At 38.5% G+C, this 16,497-nt stretch overlaps 3 protein-coding genes across 4 annotated transcripts; 1 reads left to right on the top strand and 2 right to left on the bottom strand.

The window, feature by feature from the left end:
- Window positions 1–321: 321 nt before the first annotated feature.
- Window positions 322–6,718, bottom strand: LOC117380481 (cyclin-Y-like protein 1). The gene is made up of 10 exons (XM_033977299.2): window positions 5,668–6,718; window positions 5,525–5,599; window positions 5,030–5,064; window positions 4,147–4,247; window positions 3,889–3,924; window positions 3,243–3,294; window positions 3,052–3,171; window positions 2,453–2,619; window positions 1,593–1,755; window positions 322–808 (listed from the first exon to the last, which is right to left on the bottom strand). Exons 1-10 carry the CDS (start codon window positions 5,825–5,827, stop codon window positions 692–694), a joined length of 1,026 nt encoding a protein of 341 aa, XP_033833190.1. The 5' UTR covers window positions 5,828–6,718; the 3' UTR covers window positions 322–691.
- A 1,450-nt stretch (window positions 6,719–8,168) lies between these two features.
- On the top strand, window positions 8,169–9,532 carry mettl21a (methyltransferase 21A, HSPA lysine). Its single transcript, XM_033982089.2, has 3 exons — window positions 8,169–8,323; window positions 8,404–8,515; window positions 9,135–9,532. Exons 1-3 carry the CDS (start codon window positions 8,177–8,179, stop codon window positions 9,530–9,532), a joined length of 657 nt encoding a protein of 218 aa, XP_033837980.1. The 5' UTR covers window positions 8,169–8,176.
- On the bottom strand, window positions 9,416–15,938 carry LOC117380491 (cyclic AMP-responsive element-binding protein 1-like). 2 transcript variants are annotated; one of them, XM_033977309.2, is made up of 8 exons: window positions 15,761–15,938; window positions 14,758–14,848; window positions 13,386–13,532; window positions 12,591–12,691; window positions 12,365–12,504; window positions 11,435–11,614; window positions 11,195–11,345; window positions 9,416–10,862 (listed from the first exon to the last, which is right to left on the bottom strand). In XM_033977309.2, exons 2-8 carry the CDS (start codon window positions 14,839–14,841, stop codon window positions 10,718–10,720), a joined length of 948 nt encoding a protein of 315 aa, XP_033833200.1. In that variant the 5' UTR covers window positions 14,842–14,848; window positions 15,761–15,938; the 3' UTR covers window positions 9,416–10,717. The 2 variants fall into 2 exon arrangements, with proteins under 2 accessions (XP_033833200.1, XP_033833215.1); XM_033977324.2 differs by having other exon boundaries at window positions 9,450–10,862; window positions 15,581–15,938.
- Window positions 15,939–16,497: the final 559 nt, after the last annotated feature.

A 16,497-nucleotide genomic window follows, 5' to 3' on the forward strand; every position in this document is an offset into this window, starting at 1 on the left:
TAGTACATACACAAACTCATAACATGAACTTATAACATGATCAGTAAGTGGAGTAATTTGTTTCTTTAATGTTTTTAATAATGTAGTATATTACTCCGATGCCTAAAATGGCAAGAAAATGTAATGAATGAAAGATGTATTTAAATTAGCCTATAATCAATATAAAAGTGGATGTCAAAACTGTAGCTAGAAAGGACTGAACAATTAGCAAATTGTATAAATTTTAAACCAGGAGTTTAGTTCTGCTTCTGTAAATGACAAGGGTGGAAAAATGAAACATTTTCTTTCTTAAATAACAAAAAAAATAATAATATAAAAATGTTTTAAATAGCCACTGTATTTATTTGAAATTAAATAAAGTCTTGTACATTTCACAGCTATTTAAGGCCTACACAGTAAGCAAAAACAAGTCTACTCTTTGTCCGTGTGCTGAACTACACCACAGGGTAGTTTGTTCTCCATTCATCACGGTCCAAACTTGAGGAGGAAGAGTGGGAATCTTCAGGAAGTACTTTCATGCTAAATTACATCTTTTCAAAAATGAGACATCCACTAATAAAAAAAGACTTCATATTAACCATGCTGAAAATGCAACAAGTCCGTTACAATGAACATGATATAGTGCATGTTATGGTCTCCTGACATCTCTCAATAGTGTAAATGAGGATAAAGTACTTGATGCTGTCTTTGTTCAAGACAGCACAGCCTGGGAGGTCCTGATGCCAATCAAGTTGTCTGCGCTGACAGACCTCTTCATGGCAGATTTTTTCAAGTCCTTGTACTTGTCTTCACACAATCTAGAAATGGCCTGGAGACAAAAGAAAATGCATCAAGATTTACATCAGAGAGACAGTTTTACGCTCCATAGAGCTTGCAACAAGTAAAATTTATATTATATATATATATATATATATATATATATATATATATATATATATATATACACTGAAATTCAGAAATACCCAATCTTTATCGGGGGCCACATTTCAAAACATATTCGAAGCAGAGGGCCACAGACCGGTGATCAATGCAGTGCAGTGCTTTTTACACAGCTTTGACAGAGCTGCTGTACATTAATAAAGCTTGAAACACATTCATTTTAGGTCTGTTTCACAATGCAATGTGATGTTTGAGGTTATAGTGGTAGAAATGCTTTAATTTGCCGTAAAAACTACTGCTTATTATCAATTGGGCCGGTTCAGCAGGAGACCTGAGGGCCAATAAAAACTGTTCAGAGGGCCATAGTTTCGACTCCCTGTAATTGATACATGAACAGGCACAAATCTATCAGCTTGAATTATAGTGTGAGTTTGAGTAATTTTGAGTCTGCTTTATTTATTTATTGAGGAATCTGAATATTTTATATGTATTATATCTATTTCTGGAAATGTCAGATTTCATTGTTTAAGATGTTCATCAATATATGTGTCAATGAGTCATTTTAGATCAAAATATTAGAAACATTATAAAGCAAATTATTAAAATAAAACAAGTAAAATATGTGGGTCTGGTAATTTCAATTTAGGTCTGAAATCTACATGAATATTCTGATGTGAAGTGTTTTAGCCTTTTCAGTATGAGGTGAGTTCTACCTCGAGTTTCTGTGCTCTCTTGTTGCTCAGTGGCTCCAGGGGGAAGCTGAGGTTGTTGTCATCTGCCAATGAGCGCAGGTCAAAGTAATACTTGGCATAAACACTGGCCGGGACATTGATGTTGAATTGCAGCAGCTCAAGGAAGTGGCGCTCCATCTCATTCCTGCACCAGACCAAAAAGTCTGCATTAGTCTTTCTTCTTTTCAGTGAAAACCGAGCCAGTTCATACTGTTGTCATACTGTTGTCACACTAGCCTGCCCTCAAAAACACAAAGTTCGTTAAACTTAGAATTGAGTTAACTTAAAATTTACGTTGAACTTAAATTTAGAGGGTCTAGTGCCTTGCTCAATGATTGGGCAAAAGTCTGCTTTGTTTCACTCGGAATTTGCCTTGTTTTAGCACAACTGGACCAACATCTGTAAATCACGCCTATAAGAATTTGAGATTAGAACTGGTTCCAAATTATACGCTTTAATAAAGTGAAGGAAAAGTGTTGGCTGGCCAGGCATGACACCATGCTCGTTAGTGTGTGGTGTGTGAGTGATGGAGGCCATCGGCACAGAATGGCAGCCATATCATTGTCAGTCTAAGGCGGCAGAACTAACTTGCTACCTCTGAGTCTGGCAAATGAGAGAATAATGAACTACTTGTCAAGCACATAATAAAACTGAGCTATAATTTGTTTTGACTTTTTTCCTCAATGGAGCTTGTGTACATTTTGGAGGAAACGGTTTTATGAGATGAAATGACTTTTTGGCTCAGTAGAGCACATTTTTGGGACCATGGGCCAAAGCATTTGGAAAGTGTTTATAATACACTTTTTCTTCCCCAGCAGGCTGCTCCAGGGCAGTACACTCACATATCCTCCACTGTGATGTCTTTGAGAATCTGGCAGTAATCCACGTTCCACACAGCCTGGTCGTCCCACACTTTGGAGGCCAGCAGAATGGCACCCAGAACAATACGCTTCCAGTTACTCGGGCAAATGTCCATCTCAGCGTATGTCAGGAGTCTTTCGAGGTAAACCTAACACATTTACAACAGGTAAGTGTAACATCACAATAAGAGATACAGTTCCCTCTACTAATATTCGCAGCCTGATGGACAGACACTACAAGATTTAATACAACAGTGAGTTCTGAACTTGTAATTCAAAATAATGATTTGTTGATACTGCAGTTTCGTTACAATTGTTGGCACCATCCGATAGTTCCACTTTTCCAGCGGCGATTCAAAATACACCAATTCATTTAAAAGAAAAAATTACTGTCTTGATGTAGGAATGTATTTTTTGTGTGCACATTTTCAGTTCCTAGACAGGATTTACTTAATACATATGAAGTCACTTGGAACATACTTGATTATTTTGAAATAAATGACTTCTGAGGTAAAAAATTGTATTAGTGGAGAAGACTGTAGCAGATTTCATTACACTTTTCCTTGCACTTTTCTACCTACCAGAGTAACAATGGCGCACTCAGCGGTGAGTTGTGCCGAGCTGAACAGAGTGCGGATGAAGCGATAGATCAGCTTATGTTCAGGGTCCACTACCGAGTAGTCATCCGGAACCTTCTCACGCTATAGAAAGCACTTCAAGTTAAAACCCACTTCCCTATGGGCTCAGAAAGTGTTTTTAGTCAAGAACTTACTGATAAAGGATGTTTCTTCTCATCGAATATATCTAAAGAGCGGTTCGAATCTCTGAAATGTTTAGGAGGAAAAAATGATAAAAATTTACAAAACAAATGTTAAATCTGTTAATAACACCACTTGCAGCATACGACAAAACATGCACTTATACAATACAGTATGTTAAAATGGTTAGTAATATATTCTGAAAAACTAAAAATTATATAAAACATGCAAAATGATTCACTTGATTAACTTAATTTCTTAAAGAGGGGGCATTACACTTCTAGAGTATTAATTGATTGCATCCCACTAATGAAACTACTGCACATCACATTTATTATTATTATTTACTATTTATGGAGAATTGTCATGTAGGAGCATGGATGAACTAAGCATTGAACGGAACTGTACTGCTAAACATAAGGAGGGTTTGAACAGGTGCAAAATTACGGAAACATGCATGGATGACAAATAAAATCTCTTCAGGCATGTTTTTAATGAGGGAACATTATAACATAGTAGAAAGATACAAAAATATATATTTTGCCCAATACCCCCTCTTTAACAATTTTCAAAATATTACCTAGGCGACTTTGAAAAGAAAAAGGTCATGCAAAACACAATATAAAAACAATACCTCCATGTGAAGGTAAAAGTTCCTACCTGTTCTTGATGTGATAATAGATGGCCAATGCCACGCTGCAATAGAAGCAAATTTGAAAGGATAAAATGAATTACTGCATTAGACTGGTCCTTTCTTCTTCTTTCCTTTCTCCACCTGCCGCCTGCTGTCCTCACGTCGCCTTGTTCAAATCTTCAACGCGCTCATATTCCGATTCTGAGTTCTTTCTAGCGTACAAATCCTTAGGCTTACCTTATCAATAACATCTGATCTCCAGTACAAAGTGTATTTTAACTTACCATTTGATCGTGCTCTTGAGGTTGGGCTGGCTGACTGTGCTGTCGTCTATGAATATTGTAGAGCAGGAGCTGTACTTCTTTGTCAGGAGTCCTGGAGACATCTGATAGGAAGAGGGGAATGATACAATTAGAATATTAAAAAACACATTTTAAGGATAGAAAGTAAGTTAACCTGGTTTGATTGAATTGGCATCACTTTTTGTTGTTCTGCACAGCCATTTGTGCCTTTGTCCACCAATTTAAATTAGTTGCTCAGTAAAAAAATGCAATGAATATGTCATCTTAACTGTAGAAATTAAAACCAAGCATCCAAAAGGTCGCTTTGGGTTTGCCCCTCCTTGACCAACACTTTTGATCAAAAAGGGGCAATGTGAAATGGTCAAATTTAGGAAACCAAAGTGATATACTGTACACAACTTTTACTTGCATAATTCCACAAAGGTGCACACAATTCTCATCCATAAAATAAAAATCTTTCACATTGCCTTGTAAATCTTACAGCAATGTTCCTGTTAATATTACTACATCTCTTGATATTGTTCCTTTTTATAGCATACATGTTATTGGTCAGCTGTGGGAGATCAGCAACATTAAAGGAGACAAAAAAAAATTGGTTTCTACAATATCTGAATAAACTCTACACAAGAAACACAACAACTTTGCATTCAAATCTAAGCTTGAACAGAATTACTAGTACACAGATTGTGAATGTTGCCATTGTAATCCCTCAGAGAAGAAGCTTTGAAAGGACTATAAACTAGTCCCTATCAGAACTGTGTCACGACTCAATAAGCAACTGTAATCACTCAAAAACTTTGCCCAGTTAACAGATTTCACCTGTATTTAAATATAAAATCACTGTTAAAACTTGGCTAATACTTACATGGTTAAGGTAGTTGCTTTTTCTCTTCTCCCGTACTAGAACAAAGGTAAAGAGGTGCATATGAAGTATGGTTATTACGTTCCAATAGTGTTGTCACAATACAAAAATTTCAAAACTAAGGAATAAGACTCAAAACTGATTCTGATGCCACGTTGATACTAACAAAACACTTTTTTTGAGAATAGAATGTGATTTTCAACATTAAATCATAGTACTAACTTATATCTGTGTAATCGCTTAGTAGTTCAGGTAGTTTCCATAGTGGTCCATGGCCGTATACTAGTCTATGTGTCTTATACTTCTGATGTAGCTCAAGATCATTCTAAATCTTATCAGTAGAGGTTCATTTCTGTCCTGTAAATGTGACTTTTTTAGTATCGTTACTTGCTCAAATGAGTATCTAGTTTTGATACTAGTTTTAGTATAAATTGGTATCTGATTTTTGATACTTTTGACAACACCACATTTCAATAACATTACATTCACACAATTTACCATCTGTTTGGGATTTGTTGAGGAAGAGGGTGCTTGCTTTTGGATGGTCCGACGGATTCTCCTCTTGCGCCAATTCTACAACAAAAAAAGCCCAAACATCAGAAAAGTCTGCACAGTAGTCATAATCCGCACTTTCAACACACCGTCTGGGAGCTCTCTGTCACTGATGTGCTGCAGGTACGTCCCAGTGTCCTCACTCAAGTCCTCCGCAGTGGTGATGGGGCACTCTTCCAGCTCTAGCTCCCTGCGGTGGAGCTTGGGACTGTCCCCCGGAGAAATGCAGCAAGATATGGACCCCCCCATGGCTCACCTAATGCTCTGTTATTGTTCCTACCGTTTCCATGCAAATAGTACTTCACAACCCGGATTACATTCAGGTGTGTGCTATGAAACACAACTATTTTCAGTCACAAAATTAAGGAAGACATATTTTTAAGGAAGTGATTTGAGTGGAAATTATGGAATATGTATGGCTTTGAACTTAAATAAAGGTTAAAACTACAGCTTGGCTAAAGAGTTGGGATTAAACCAGGTCTAACTTGGTCCAACCATAAGATTACTTCAGAACTAAAGACTAGAACTGTATTTAAACTAAAATGGTCCTTCAAAATGTTGTATATAACCCTGTTTAACTCACACAAAAATAAAAATCCATGGTCCAAGTCTGTCTTTCATACCTCTGATATGAAAAGTCAAATGAATTACTACTAAAAATCTAGCACCTTGCACGACAGCTGACATATTAAGGGCGTGTGCTTAGCTGTGGCGCACTTCTTCGTAAAATAATATTACACCACAATGTCAGAACACGTTTGGTCCAGTTGCCAACGTCTAATAATCAATTTTGAACGTAAAAGGAGTAGTTCGTCGCAGGTTTCTCTATCTCCCTCCATGGCTAGCTGCTAACGCTAGCCTCCGCGCTTCAGTTCTATGTTCCTCCATGGCTAGCTGCTAACGCTAGCCTCCGCACCTCAGTCCATTCTCTTCACCTTCAACGGCTCGAAACAACCCAATTCGAATTGACAAGACTGAAAAATCTCCTTTAACAGCAAAAAAACAATGCAGAAATGATTGTATAGCGACTCTACGTGGAGGGAAATTAGTGGAAAGGAGTTATAGTGGGATTTGGGAGAGATGCTGGACGTTAGCACGCTTCCCGTCGCATTTCCAGCATTGGAGACACGTCTTGCTGTCAAAAATCTCATACAAGGATTTTAGTATATCGCCAACTTCCGGTATTTCAAAATAAAAGCGTACAACAAAACAAAATTGACTTTTCAGAGCTTTTAGCCATGTTATAGTTATTTTCTTCTTATTCACCCTCTCATAGTTGTATTTGTAGTGATTCGTGAATGTTTAAGCAAACTTTAATTGCTTATTATCAAGACGCCATATTGCCCATCAACTCCTATTTTCACCTTCACTGGTACAGGCCCACTGTGATGTACTGACTTTGTTCTCTATTCGTCATATTTGTACAAATGAAAAAAAAAAAAAAAAAAATTGCTTCTAGCTAGAGTTTTATAACATGGAAGTCAGTGGATGTTTTAGACAAATATTGTAATTTAAAATGTGCAAATTAAAACAATGATCCACGGGTGTTTTAACCATATAGCAGTCTCAAACACAATGTGTCTTATTTAAAGTGCTTTTGACAGATTAATATTTTATTTTATTTTTATTTATTTATTTTTTTATCTTTATTTTTATTTTTGCTTGGTGGGATAGTACTTATGGTTAATATTTATCATAGTTTTACATGAGTTAAGTGTCAGTTTGTGAAGAAAAGTTAAAAAAAATAATTTTTTAATCCAAAATTCAAAGACGTACAAGGAAGGCATTACGTACATTACGTACAAGGAAGGCATTTTTCTGACAGTTTAAATATAGTTTTACCAAAATAAAGGTGTTGTTGTTTATATTTATTTGTCCTATAATAACTATTGTGTAATTTAGATATGTTTTGGCCCTTGTTAACAGTACGGTTGCTTGGTAACAGTTATGGAATTACCAAGCAACCATAATGTATATCATATGCTACCTGTGTCCAAACAGGAAGTACACTTATTACCATCCCCAAATTATAAAACTAGAAAAGACTAGACAAGAATTTTAGTTAAATGTAATTATGTTAACTGCGTTTTAGAGAAATTAATAATCTAAAGTGTCTTAAGCAGTATAATTAACAAGATAAAAATTGTAAACATTTAAACAAACATATTATTTATACAGTGTGATTATATAAAAATTACCTATATCCTTAAAAATTAACCGTTTTATTCTGTTTAAAATGAAAACAGAAGTTGCATTTGTTCCCGTACTTTCAAACTTGACAAAAAATACGTGACGTCATTGGCAGACCACGCCCCGCTCAACGCCCATTCATAAAATCACGCCATCAGATTGGCCACTAGAATTTTATATGGACTTGTCAAAAACACATATTTTCGGATGAATTCAGTTCATGTGTAGAGATTACAACGTTAATAAAGCCTAAAACAGCTCTTGGAACATGAAAAACAATAGTAAATAATTGTTCGCTGAAAACCTTGATTTTTTTTTTTTTCCCAGAAGATAGCAACGCGACGTAAACGGTCTACGGAAGTGGTTTTTCACGGCGCACGTTTTAGCTTTGGGTTTTTTTTATACGTGATGGCTCTTGTTCCATACGTGGAGAATTCTTTACCTATCCTTTCTAAATTCCACAACGCATCTGCGCGGTTTCGATTCTGTAACCACGATATAACCATTGCCCAAGACTGGAAGAAGCTTGGAGTGGCTGCAGTTGTCTGGGATGCTGTAAGGAGCCATTGGTACTAAATTGTCTTTGTCTGTTATATAAATGGTTGTTTGAGCTTCACCTTTTCTGTCTTTTCCAGGCAGTTGTGATGTGCATGTATCTAGAACTTGGACATGTGGAGTTGAAAGGGAAAAGTGCCATAGAGCTGGGAGCTGGGACTGGTTTGGTGGGGATTGTAGCAGCATTATTAGGTGAGTTTGGGAATGTACAATGGAGCAAATGTTTGAAAACCTGGAATTTTCAGTTGTAGAATGTATTTTGCTTGCCTTACAGTGCAATTTTGTCATTTTAAAAGCTGTACTATAACTTTCTGGTGTTGGGTTTGCTTTGGCCTGGTGGCATTGCCTGCTTGTCTCCATGGAGATTAAGTTTAATGCCATGCTGTGGTACATTCCGGACAAACCAGCTAATAATAAAGTAACCTATGTATGGAGACTAGCAGATGGCAGAGCGTCTCCCAAAAAAATTACACAGGTTTACATCTTCATCCTTTTTTACAAAATTTAAGTACTATTTTAACATAATAGTGACATTACAGTATTGTAGCTTGAGAAGGGTAAAGCCGTGTGTCTTAAGAGTGTCCTGGTTTAGGTCTAATTTGAGTCCTGATGTAGATTTGTTTTGGTCCTGTCCTGGTCTAGTCCTGGTCTAATCCAGGATTACCGGTAGTTACGAATTTAGTCCAGGTTTAGTCACAATTTCGATGTGGTCTATGTGCAAGTGTGAATGCATCCTAGAACTAAGTATATATGGACAAACAATTATAGTAGGATAAAAATATTTGTAATTAATATACTTTGATGTTTCTAGGTGCCAAAGTGACCATCACAGACAGACTACCAGCCTTGGACTCCCTTTCCACAAATGTAAAAGCCAATTTACCACCAAATATATCAGAGTTGGCCACTGTTTCTGAACTTTCATGGGGTGAAAATCTCGGCAGTTACCCTGCTGGCGGATTCGACCTGGTTTTGGGAGCGGATATTGTGTACTTGGAAAATACTTTTGTCCCTTTGCTTAAGACGATGGAACATTTGTGTTCTGATGCCACCACTATCCTGCTTTCCTGCAAAATCCGCTACGAACGTGACAACACATTTTTGGATATGCTAAAGCAACGTTTTAGAGTCAAAGAGGTTTACTATGATGAAGAGAGAGACATTCATATTTTCAAAGTGTCAAAAGTGCTTCAAAACATGGATTTATGACACATTTTTTTGTAATAAAAAGAAATTACACTTTACCAGAAACACATTTATTAACAGCTGCCAGAAATGTAATATTTGATGAGCTAACAATGTACAAAATTAATGAAAAGCGACGTAAAAAGCAATATACAATACCTAAATAATACAATATGGCAATCTGTTTAACTTTCTCTCAAGTTTGGTCGCAATTCATAATCTTATATTGGGACATAGATGGACAAAATGCAACCAGGCAACATGATAAATCTATGCAAAAAATCTATACATGGATTCTTTGAGTTTTATAAGGATGGCAGATTTTTTTTGCCATTGATGTGAAATCTTTAAGGATTGTATATGCAAGAAAAGTGCAGATGTTTCTAGAAATCAGAGCCAAATATGATATGGGATTTGAAGTATTTTGACTTTTCCCACTCAAAGCAAAGCATGGCTCATTATGTTTGGTTTTCCTGTTTAAAAACATCCGATAGCAATAAAAAAGTGTGCAAAGTAAATCAGAAATTCCTTACACATGCGTCTTTTCCTTTTCAATCCTATATAGAACTTCTCAATAGAAAACTGTACAACTCTCAACTATTTTACAAATCTTAAAATGTTTTTAAAAACCAAACGCAATGAGCCGTGCAGGTCACATAGGAAACCGAAATAGATTTTAGAAGACGTTAACCATTTCGAAGCCCTCTAATGTTTGTAAAGCTGCATTAACATCAAGAAGCATCTTACAACTCAACGTTTCACAAGTTTGTTCAAGGCAAATTAAGTAAAAAAAATAATAACATTGATGGCGTGATGCAAGCACTTTAAAAGTAATAGAACATAAACACAGCTTAGAGATAAAATGTCCAGTCTACTTTTGAAGCGTTAGTGACACAGTACAGATTGTGTTGAGAAAATGGTGTCCCCCATGGCTGGTGATGTGGCCGTGTGTCCCAGGCGGCAGTGAGCGTCGTCCCTTTGGTGTGAGAAGGATCCTCAGTGTATCAGACCTCCACTCTATTCCAAACATCACTGCACCCTTCTTACACGGGGAGAAATGAGAACAGATTTCCAGATTGTGGTGTATGTGTGTGTGTGTCTGTGGTGCAGGATTTTGAGCAGTTTTTTAAAAAAGAAAGTAGAAAAGTGGGAGGGGCTCTGTACAGGGGTAGGGGCGGGCGCCTGTGAAGCCCTCTACAGGCGCTGGCTCTACTCCGATTTGTGGCAGTATAAGTCTTTGAGAGCTTTCAGTTCCTCGATGAGGGTTTTGTTCTGGTTTTCCAGCACGGCCACGCGGTTCTCGAGGCATTTCACGTACTCCTTTTTCTTCCTGCGGCACTCGCGGGCAGCCTCCCTGTGTGACACATGAAACATTTTCTGAGCAAGCCACTGGACAAACTAAATAATACAAACGAAGGTTTTGGTTTCAGAAGAGAAATCAGCACAGCTCTACCATGTATATGAGGGCTGAAGATATCCATTTGTAAATTTAATGACAAGCACTGCAATTGGATTCAGGTATTAAGTTCTGTCATTTAAAGGTCAGTTAAAATATGAGCTTAACTTTTGGGAGAAGATCAAATTATGAAGTGCTGCTAAACCAATACAAGCAAATTGCAAAATAGAAAACAAACTCAAAAGGAGATGGAATCCAATGATCATAAACAATACTTCTGGCCCACATACCTGTTCTTCATAAGGCGGACTTCTCTTTTGCGTGTGACCTCCTCAGTGCCGCTTCCTCCCAGAGCGGGGGAGGCTGCCATCACCACCCCGGGAGTGATGGTGCTGGTGGGGGCCGTGCGGATCTGATATGCTTGCACATCCCCGGAGGCCGCTGCTCCCAGAATAAAACCACCGTTAAGCAACATGCCAAACATCCATTTAGAATCATCGTGACTCATTGTGCTAATTGTGTCAGCTGACCTTGTACGACCACTTGGTTGCTGGGCACGAGGATCTGCTGCCCGTCGCTGGTCTGGGCGTACTGCAGGATGGTGGCCCCTTGCTGGGCTCCGGCCGCGTTCATGGTCAGGGTCTGGAGGCCCTGGACTCCGTCTGTGCCGTTGTTGGCCAGCTGGATCGCACCGCCCTGGGTGATGGCAACTGGGGAGATACAAGATACAGGACATTATATATACATGCATTACATCCAGGGTTCCAGATGATGTTCTCATTGTGCCATGTTTAACTGAGATAAGGGCAGATTTTGTGGTGCCCTTGCTTAGATAAATATATGCAATGGACCTCATCACTAATGCTGCATTCGCAGTCTCTCACGCAGTCTCTCACGCAGTCTCTCACGCAGTCTCTCACGCAGTCTCTCACGCAGTCTCTCACGCAGTCTCTCACGCAGTCTCTCACGCAGTCTCTCACGCAGTCTCTCACGCAGTCTCTCACGCAGTCTCTCACGCAGTCTCTCACGCAGTCTCTCACGCAGTCTCTCACGCAGTCTCTCACGCAGTCTCTCACGCAGTCTCTCACGCAGTCTCTCACGCAGTCTCTCACGCAGTCTCTCACGCAGTCTCTCACGCAGTCTCTCACGCAGTCTCTCACGCAGTCTCTCACGCAGTCTCTCACGCAGTCACACACAAAATTGAACTAAACTAGGAACAGACCTGGAATTAAACCTTGACTAGACCATGATGAATCCACCACAAGAACAGGACCAAACCAAGTCCATCAAGTGAGCGTCAAACCAGGACCAAACTAAAAATGTGACTAGAGCCCATTATAAATGATCAATTTCTGCCTTTGCGGATTTGTCTTATGAAAATGCCATGTACTTTATATTATAGGCGTACTCACTGCTGCTTTCTCATTACTCATAACAAAAAAAAGATCAGTCAAACATACTGTATTGTCCACTGCTGGTCTGGTAGATGGGAGTGGGCATGGTGACTGTGGTGATGGCTGGTGCAGTGTCGTCCTCTGACTTTTCCTCTTCGATGCGAGGTACAGCTGGAGCGTCTGACGACAGGTCGTTCAAGATTTTTCTGAAGTAAATTTTAAAAAAGTCATTGTTATGGCCAAAATATACACATTTTTCACAATTTATACAAAGTTTAAAATCCTGTCAAACCTGTACGAAGGACGCCTTGAAAGAATCTCCCGTCGTTTTTGAGAATCGGTCACACTGTCTACGGACTCCTGCGAATCTTCACTTTCTGCAACTGTGGAAATCTGAACAAAAAATAACCTACATTAGTTTTGATGCACAGTGCTTTTGCAGTTGTATGACGTCAGATGCCCTTCCTGTGTTGCAACCACATCATGATGGCCTAACATTATGTAGATCATTACTTGCTTCCCAAATTTATTTAAGGGAACATTTCTTTTATACGTCACTGGAGTAGGCAAGGTTTGAGTTTTGAACTACCAACTATCTACTTAATGGGTGAATATTTTTCACAGCTTTCCATTTAAACTTGGTGGCATAGTTGCTCCTTCGTTGAATAATTTTATGAAGTTGTAAAGTGGGAATAAAATGTCACATACTTCCATTTACTCTTAACAACTCTTTATTTGCTTAGATAAATCAGTATAATTTTTTTTAAGAGTAATTGGCCAACTGATTTACTGACCGTGTTAGAATATGGGTTAGAAAATAGCCACCATAATTCCCTCTATATATGGGAAACACTGGTGAACAGAGCCCAGTGCGCCATATACGTCACATTTATTTTTTAAATAGTGACTAAACATACGCTTACATTACAAGGGAAGTGACTTGGACAGCTCAAAAATTACAATCTATTCCTTATAACTAAGCATAAATAGAATAGTGATCAAACTATTACTATTCCTGTTAATAATAGAAACATGAGGGGGAGGGGGAGCTACCCCAAATATCCATATTTACTACAGCACATCTCACCTGAACCGTCTGTACTTGTGGACTCTGGATAACCGATGGCTGTGCGGTTTGGATCACCCCGTGCACCTGCACTGTCTGCCCGTTGGGTAACTGCACCAAGGTCACTGTGGGACTGCTGGAGGAAACCTGAGCCGCTGCTATGGAAGCCTGCAGCACAGACACAAGTTAGATACAAGTGGTGAAAACTCATGCAGTGTACAGAATTAAGAGAGAGGCAATACACAGTTTAGATAAAAATAGAATAATAGTTATTTTGTCTAAGAAAATGAGGTAAGTTAAAGATGAACAGATATGGGATTTTTCAGGTCTGCTGGCGATTGTTTAAGATCCAAAGAAATCGATGGCTGACAAACTGATGACATTTTCAACCAATATACAAGATATGATTGCTGTCATTTCAAATCATATCATTTGGGGAAAACTAACTCATCCACAACCCTATTGTACTACAAAGTGAATATGAGAACAGTGTAGTCAGGGTATGTGTCCTCTTCACACGAAGTATCATAGGCATTCTTAAGGCATCTGGTTGGCCCAAACTAAATATTGGCCCTGCTGAAGATTTGAAACAGATAGCTGATACACTAAACCGTTGCCTGGGATTCAGAATACACATTTCTTCAATATTTTACTAAGATGTGAGTGTGGTCACCAGTGAATATCTCAGAGTTCAGATGGCATGATTGACAGGTGGAGTAGGCATTTAGGGATATGCATGGTCTGTCCATATCAGGAAAAATAATAAATAAAAACAATATATCACAGGGGGCTGAAAAACATTGTAGATTTCTGCAGAATCAATGAGGGAAGCACTAAACTATGAATCTAAGGTGAGATAAATTTAATTTTATTTGTAAATCATAAGTGACCAATGAGTGCCTTCGTTACAAATGTGTAACACATGAAAAAAGACAGTCTGATTGCACGGAGGGCGGTGTAGAGGCCAAACTGATGTCAATCTGTATTATAAAAATACAGAGGCAAACTAAAACGGGCAAATATCAACTCGATATATTGACCTTATTCTGCTTTTGCTGTAAATGCAACTAAGGCTTTAAAACGGCTCTGTAGCCCATATAGAATTAATTTGCTGTCAAGATCAGCAGAGCCATGCTAAATAATACAACACAAATGACAATGGTGGCGCCTACAGCAACTTCTGGAATAAAGTAAATATGTCAGTCTTTCTCTAAATACGGTATAAAGTGACAAGTATGTGTTTCAGTTACCTGATACATGAATGAAACCCAAATAAAGACTTACAGGCCTTTTACATTTTAGCACATTTCTGAAGGACTACATAAAATCATACATTATGTCTGTTAATATTGTTCACCCTAACACAACATTACTGGTAAGTACTGTTGTTTACCTGGGTCAGGGTAATTTGCTGGGCCTCGGACTCAGTAACAGCAGTTTCACCCTGCTGTGTTTCTGCACCAGCCTCCATGCTCATGTACAATCTAAATCAAATAAAGAGGAAAAAAAAACATTGGCTTTGCATGCTGGGGAATCCATCATAACACATTCAAGTCCTCACATGTGGCTATGAGCAAACAGTGTGGGCTGGCTCATGTTTGACTAGTTCACTTCAGTAGAGGGTGTGGCACAGCCTGAATTTTAGCATATATAGTCCATTCAGAAAACTAATTATGTGTAAAGTAGTACAAATTATTTAAAAAAATATATATAACAGATTAAATGTAACGCAGCTTTTGTTAGTGTAGTTTGATTTACTTGCATTTAGTCCAAAAGGGTGATGCTAAATTCGTGGCGGGCTAAACTGTGTTAGCTTCAGTTAGCACGATGCTAAACCGGGCGTTTTTACATGAAGGTTCCCGTTTACAGCTGTTAGCATGCTAGCAGGCTAACGCTCATTTAAATGCATGGGGCTAGTACAGTAGTCGCTTTGTAACATCTATTTAAAACTATTATATTTACAATTTGGTGTTTTAATAATGACAACGGAAAAATATTTGTATGTATGGGTTGAGCAAATGTGGGAAGGTTTTAAATTTACAGCTGTCAAGAAAAAAAACACGGTAGAATTGTATTTGGAGGGAAATTTTGCAAAGTGTAGTAAGGGTTTTTTTTTATAATCATGGCACCCCACTTTCAACATCGAAGGGTCTATATTTAACGTTTAGCCAAATTAAAACAATCTGAACCCTATGTCCCGCTCCCAGAATAAATACCTAAGTATGTTCAGAGTGAGCCGCTGTGCAGAGACTGGCTCATTTAGTTAGCCTGTGCAAGCCCCGCCGCCATGATCTCTTTGTTGGCTTTGTGCAGCTACAACAGCAAACGCACGACTCCAGGCAGCCATCGAGCGCGATCTGTTTAGGAGCAAACATCGGACGCGTATATCCTCTTACCAGCACACACTCGCTTCGTCACTCCCGGGTCCACGGAGCTCCACTTTTATTCAGACCGACACGTAAGAGACCGCGTCAGGCTACACCTCCGTCGCGTCACCGAGAACAACAACACGGAGAGGACGAGGCGGACGACGACAGCAGCACAGAAATCAGCTCTATCGACAGCAGCCGAGCGGAGCCGAGAGGAGGCGCCAACCGGCGGAAAAGCACGAACGTTTCCGAAGACTGGCGTCGCTGTTGTCCGAAGAATGCCGAAGATGGTTGCTTTACAGTTCGTGTGCTACTACGCATGCGCAACATCTAGCCCACACAACTGTCCTTTTTTTTTCTTTTTTTTTTTTTAGAATAAAGAATATCAGTTGCATTTGGGAAGCTTACCTTGAGTCTTTAAAATGAAGAGTATAGGCTTTAATAGGACAATTGTTCTCACTGGGGGTCTTCTGCAGGGGGCCCTCAAAATTTCTCTGTCAAAAGGATTTTAAATGCTCTTAAGCCAACAACCATTGTTATTTGTATTTTTATAGGCTGCTAGACTATGGAAATCTAAAAGGAAAATACATTACATTACTATTTACTACTATACTTATAATACTATAAATTTATTATGGCTGATGTAGAGTACATGCGTTGAGAGTCTATTATTAAGTAGATCAAAATGCCCATCATTTCTACAAATTTATGATACAGTGATGCAAACTGGGGCTTTCAAATTTATTTATTTATTTATTTATTTT

The sequence above is a fragment of the Periophthalmus magnuspinnatus genome, chromosome 2 (genome assembly GCF_009829125.3).
Source record: "Periophthalmus magnuspinnatus isolate fPerMag1 chromosome 2, fPerMag1.2.pri, whole genome shotgun sequence".
NCBI classification, from domain to species: Eukaryota; Metazoa; Chordata; class Actinopteri; order Gobiiformes; family Gobiidae; genus Periophthalmus; species Periophthalmus magnuspinnatus.

Excerpts from the sequence above, each read along its gene's own strand:
- LOC117380481 (XM_033977299.2), bottom strand. The coding sequence starts at position 5,827 with ATGGGGGGGTCCATATCTTGCTGCATTTCTCCGGGGGACAGTCCCAAG. Across the intron at positions 5,065-5,524 it reads CAACAAATCCCAAACAGATG|TACGGGAGAAGAGAAAAAGC; the intron begins GTAAATTGTGTG and ends CCTTTGTTCTAG. Across the intron at positions 809-1,592 it reads AGAGAGCACAGAAACTCGAG|GCCATTTCTAGATTGTGTGA; the intron begins GTAGAACTCACC and ends TTTTGTCTCCAG.
- mettl21a (XM_033982089.2), top strand. The coding sequence starts at position 8,177 with ATGGCTCTTGTTCCATACGTGGAGAATTCTTTACCTATCCTTTCTAAA. Across the intron at positions 8,324-8,403 it reads CTGCAGTTGTCTGGGATGCT|GCAGTTGTGATGTGCATGTA; the intron begins GTAAGGAGCCAT and ends TGTCTTTTCCAG. Across the intron at positions 8,516-9,134 it reads GATTGTAGCAGCATTATTAG|GTGCCAAAGTGACCATCACA; the intron begins GTGAGTTTGGGA and ends TGATGTTTCTAG.
- LOC117380491 (XM_033977309.2), bottom strand. The coding sequence starts at position 14,841 with ATGAGCATGGAGGCTGGTGCAGAAACACAGCAGGGTGAAACTGCTGTT. Across the intron at positions 13,533-14,757 it reads AGCAAATTACCCTGACCCAG|GCTTCCATAGCAGCGGCTCA; the intron begins GTAAACAACAGT and ends TCTGTGCTGCAG. Across the intron at positions 12,692-13,385 it reads CACAAGTACAGACGGTTCAG|ATTTCCACAGTTGCAGAAAG; the intron begins GTGAGATGTGCT and ends TTTTTTGTTCAG.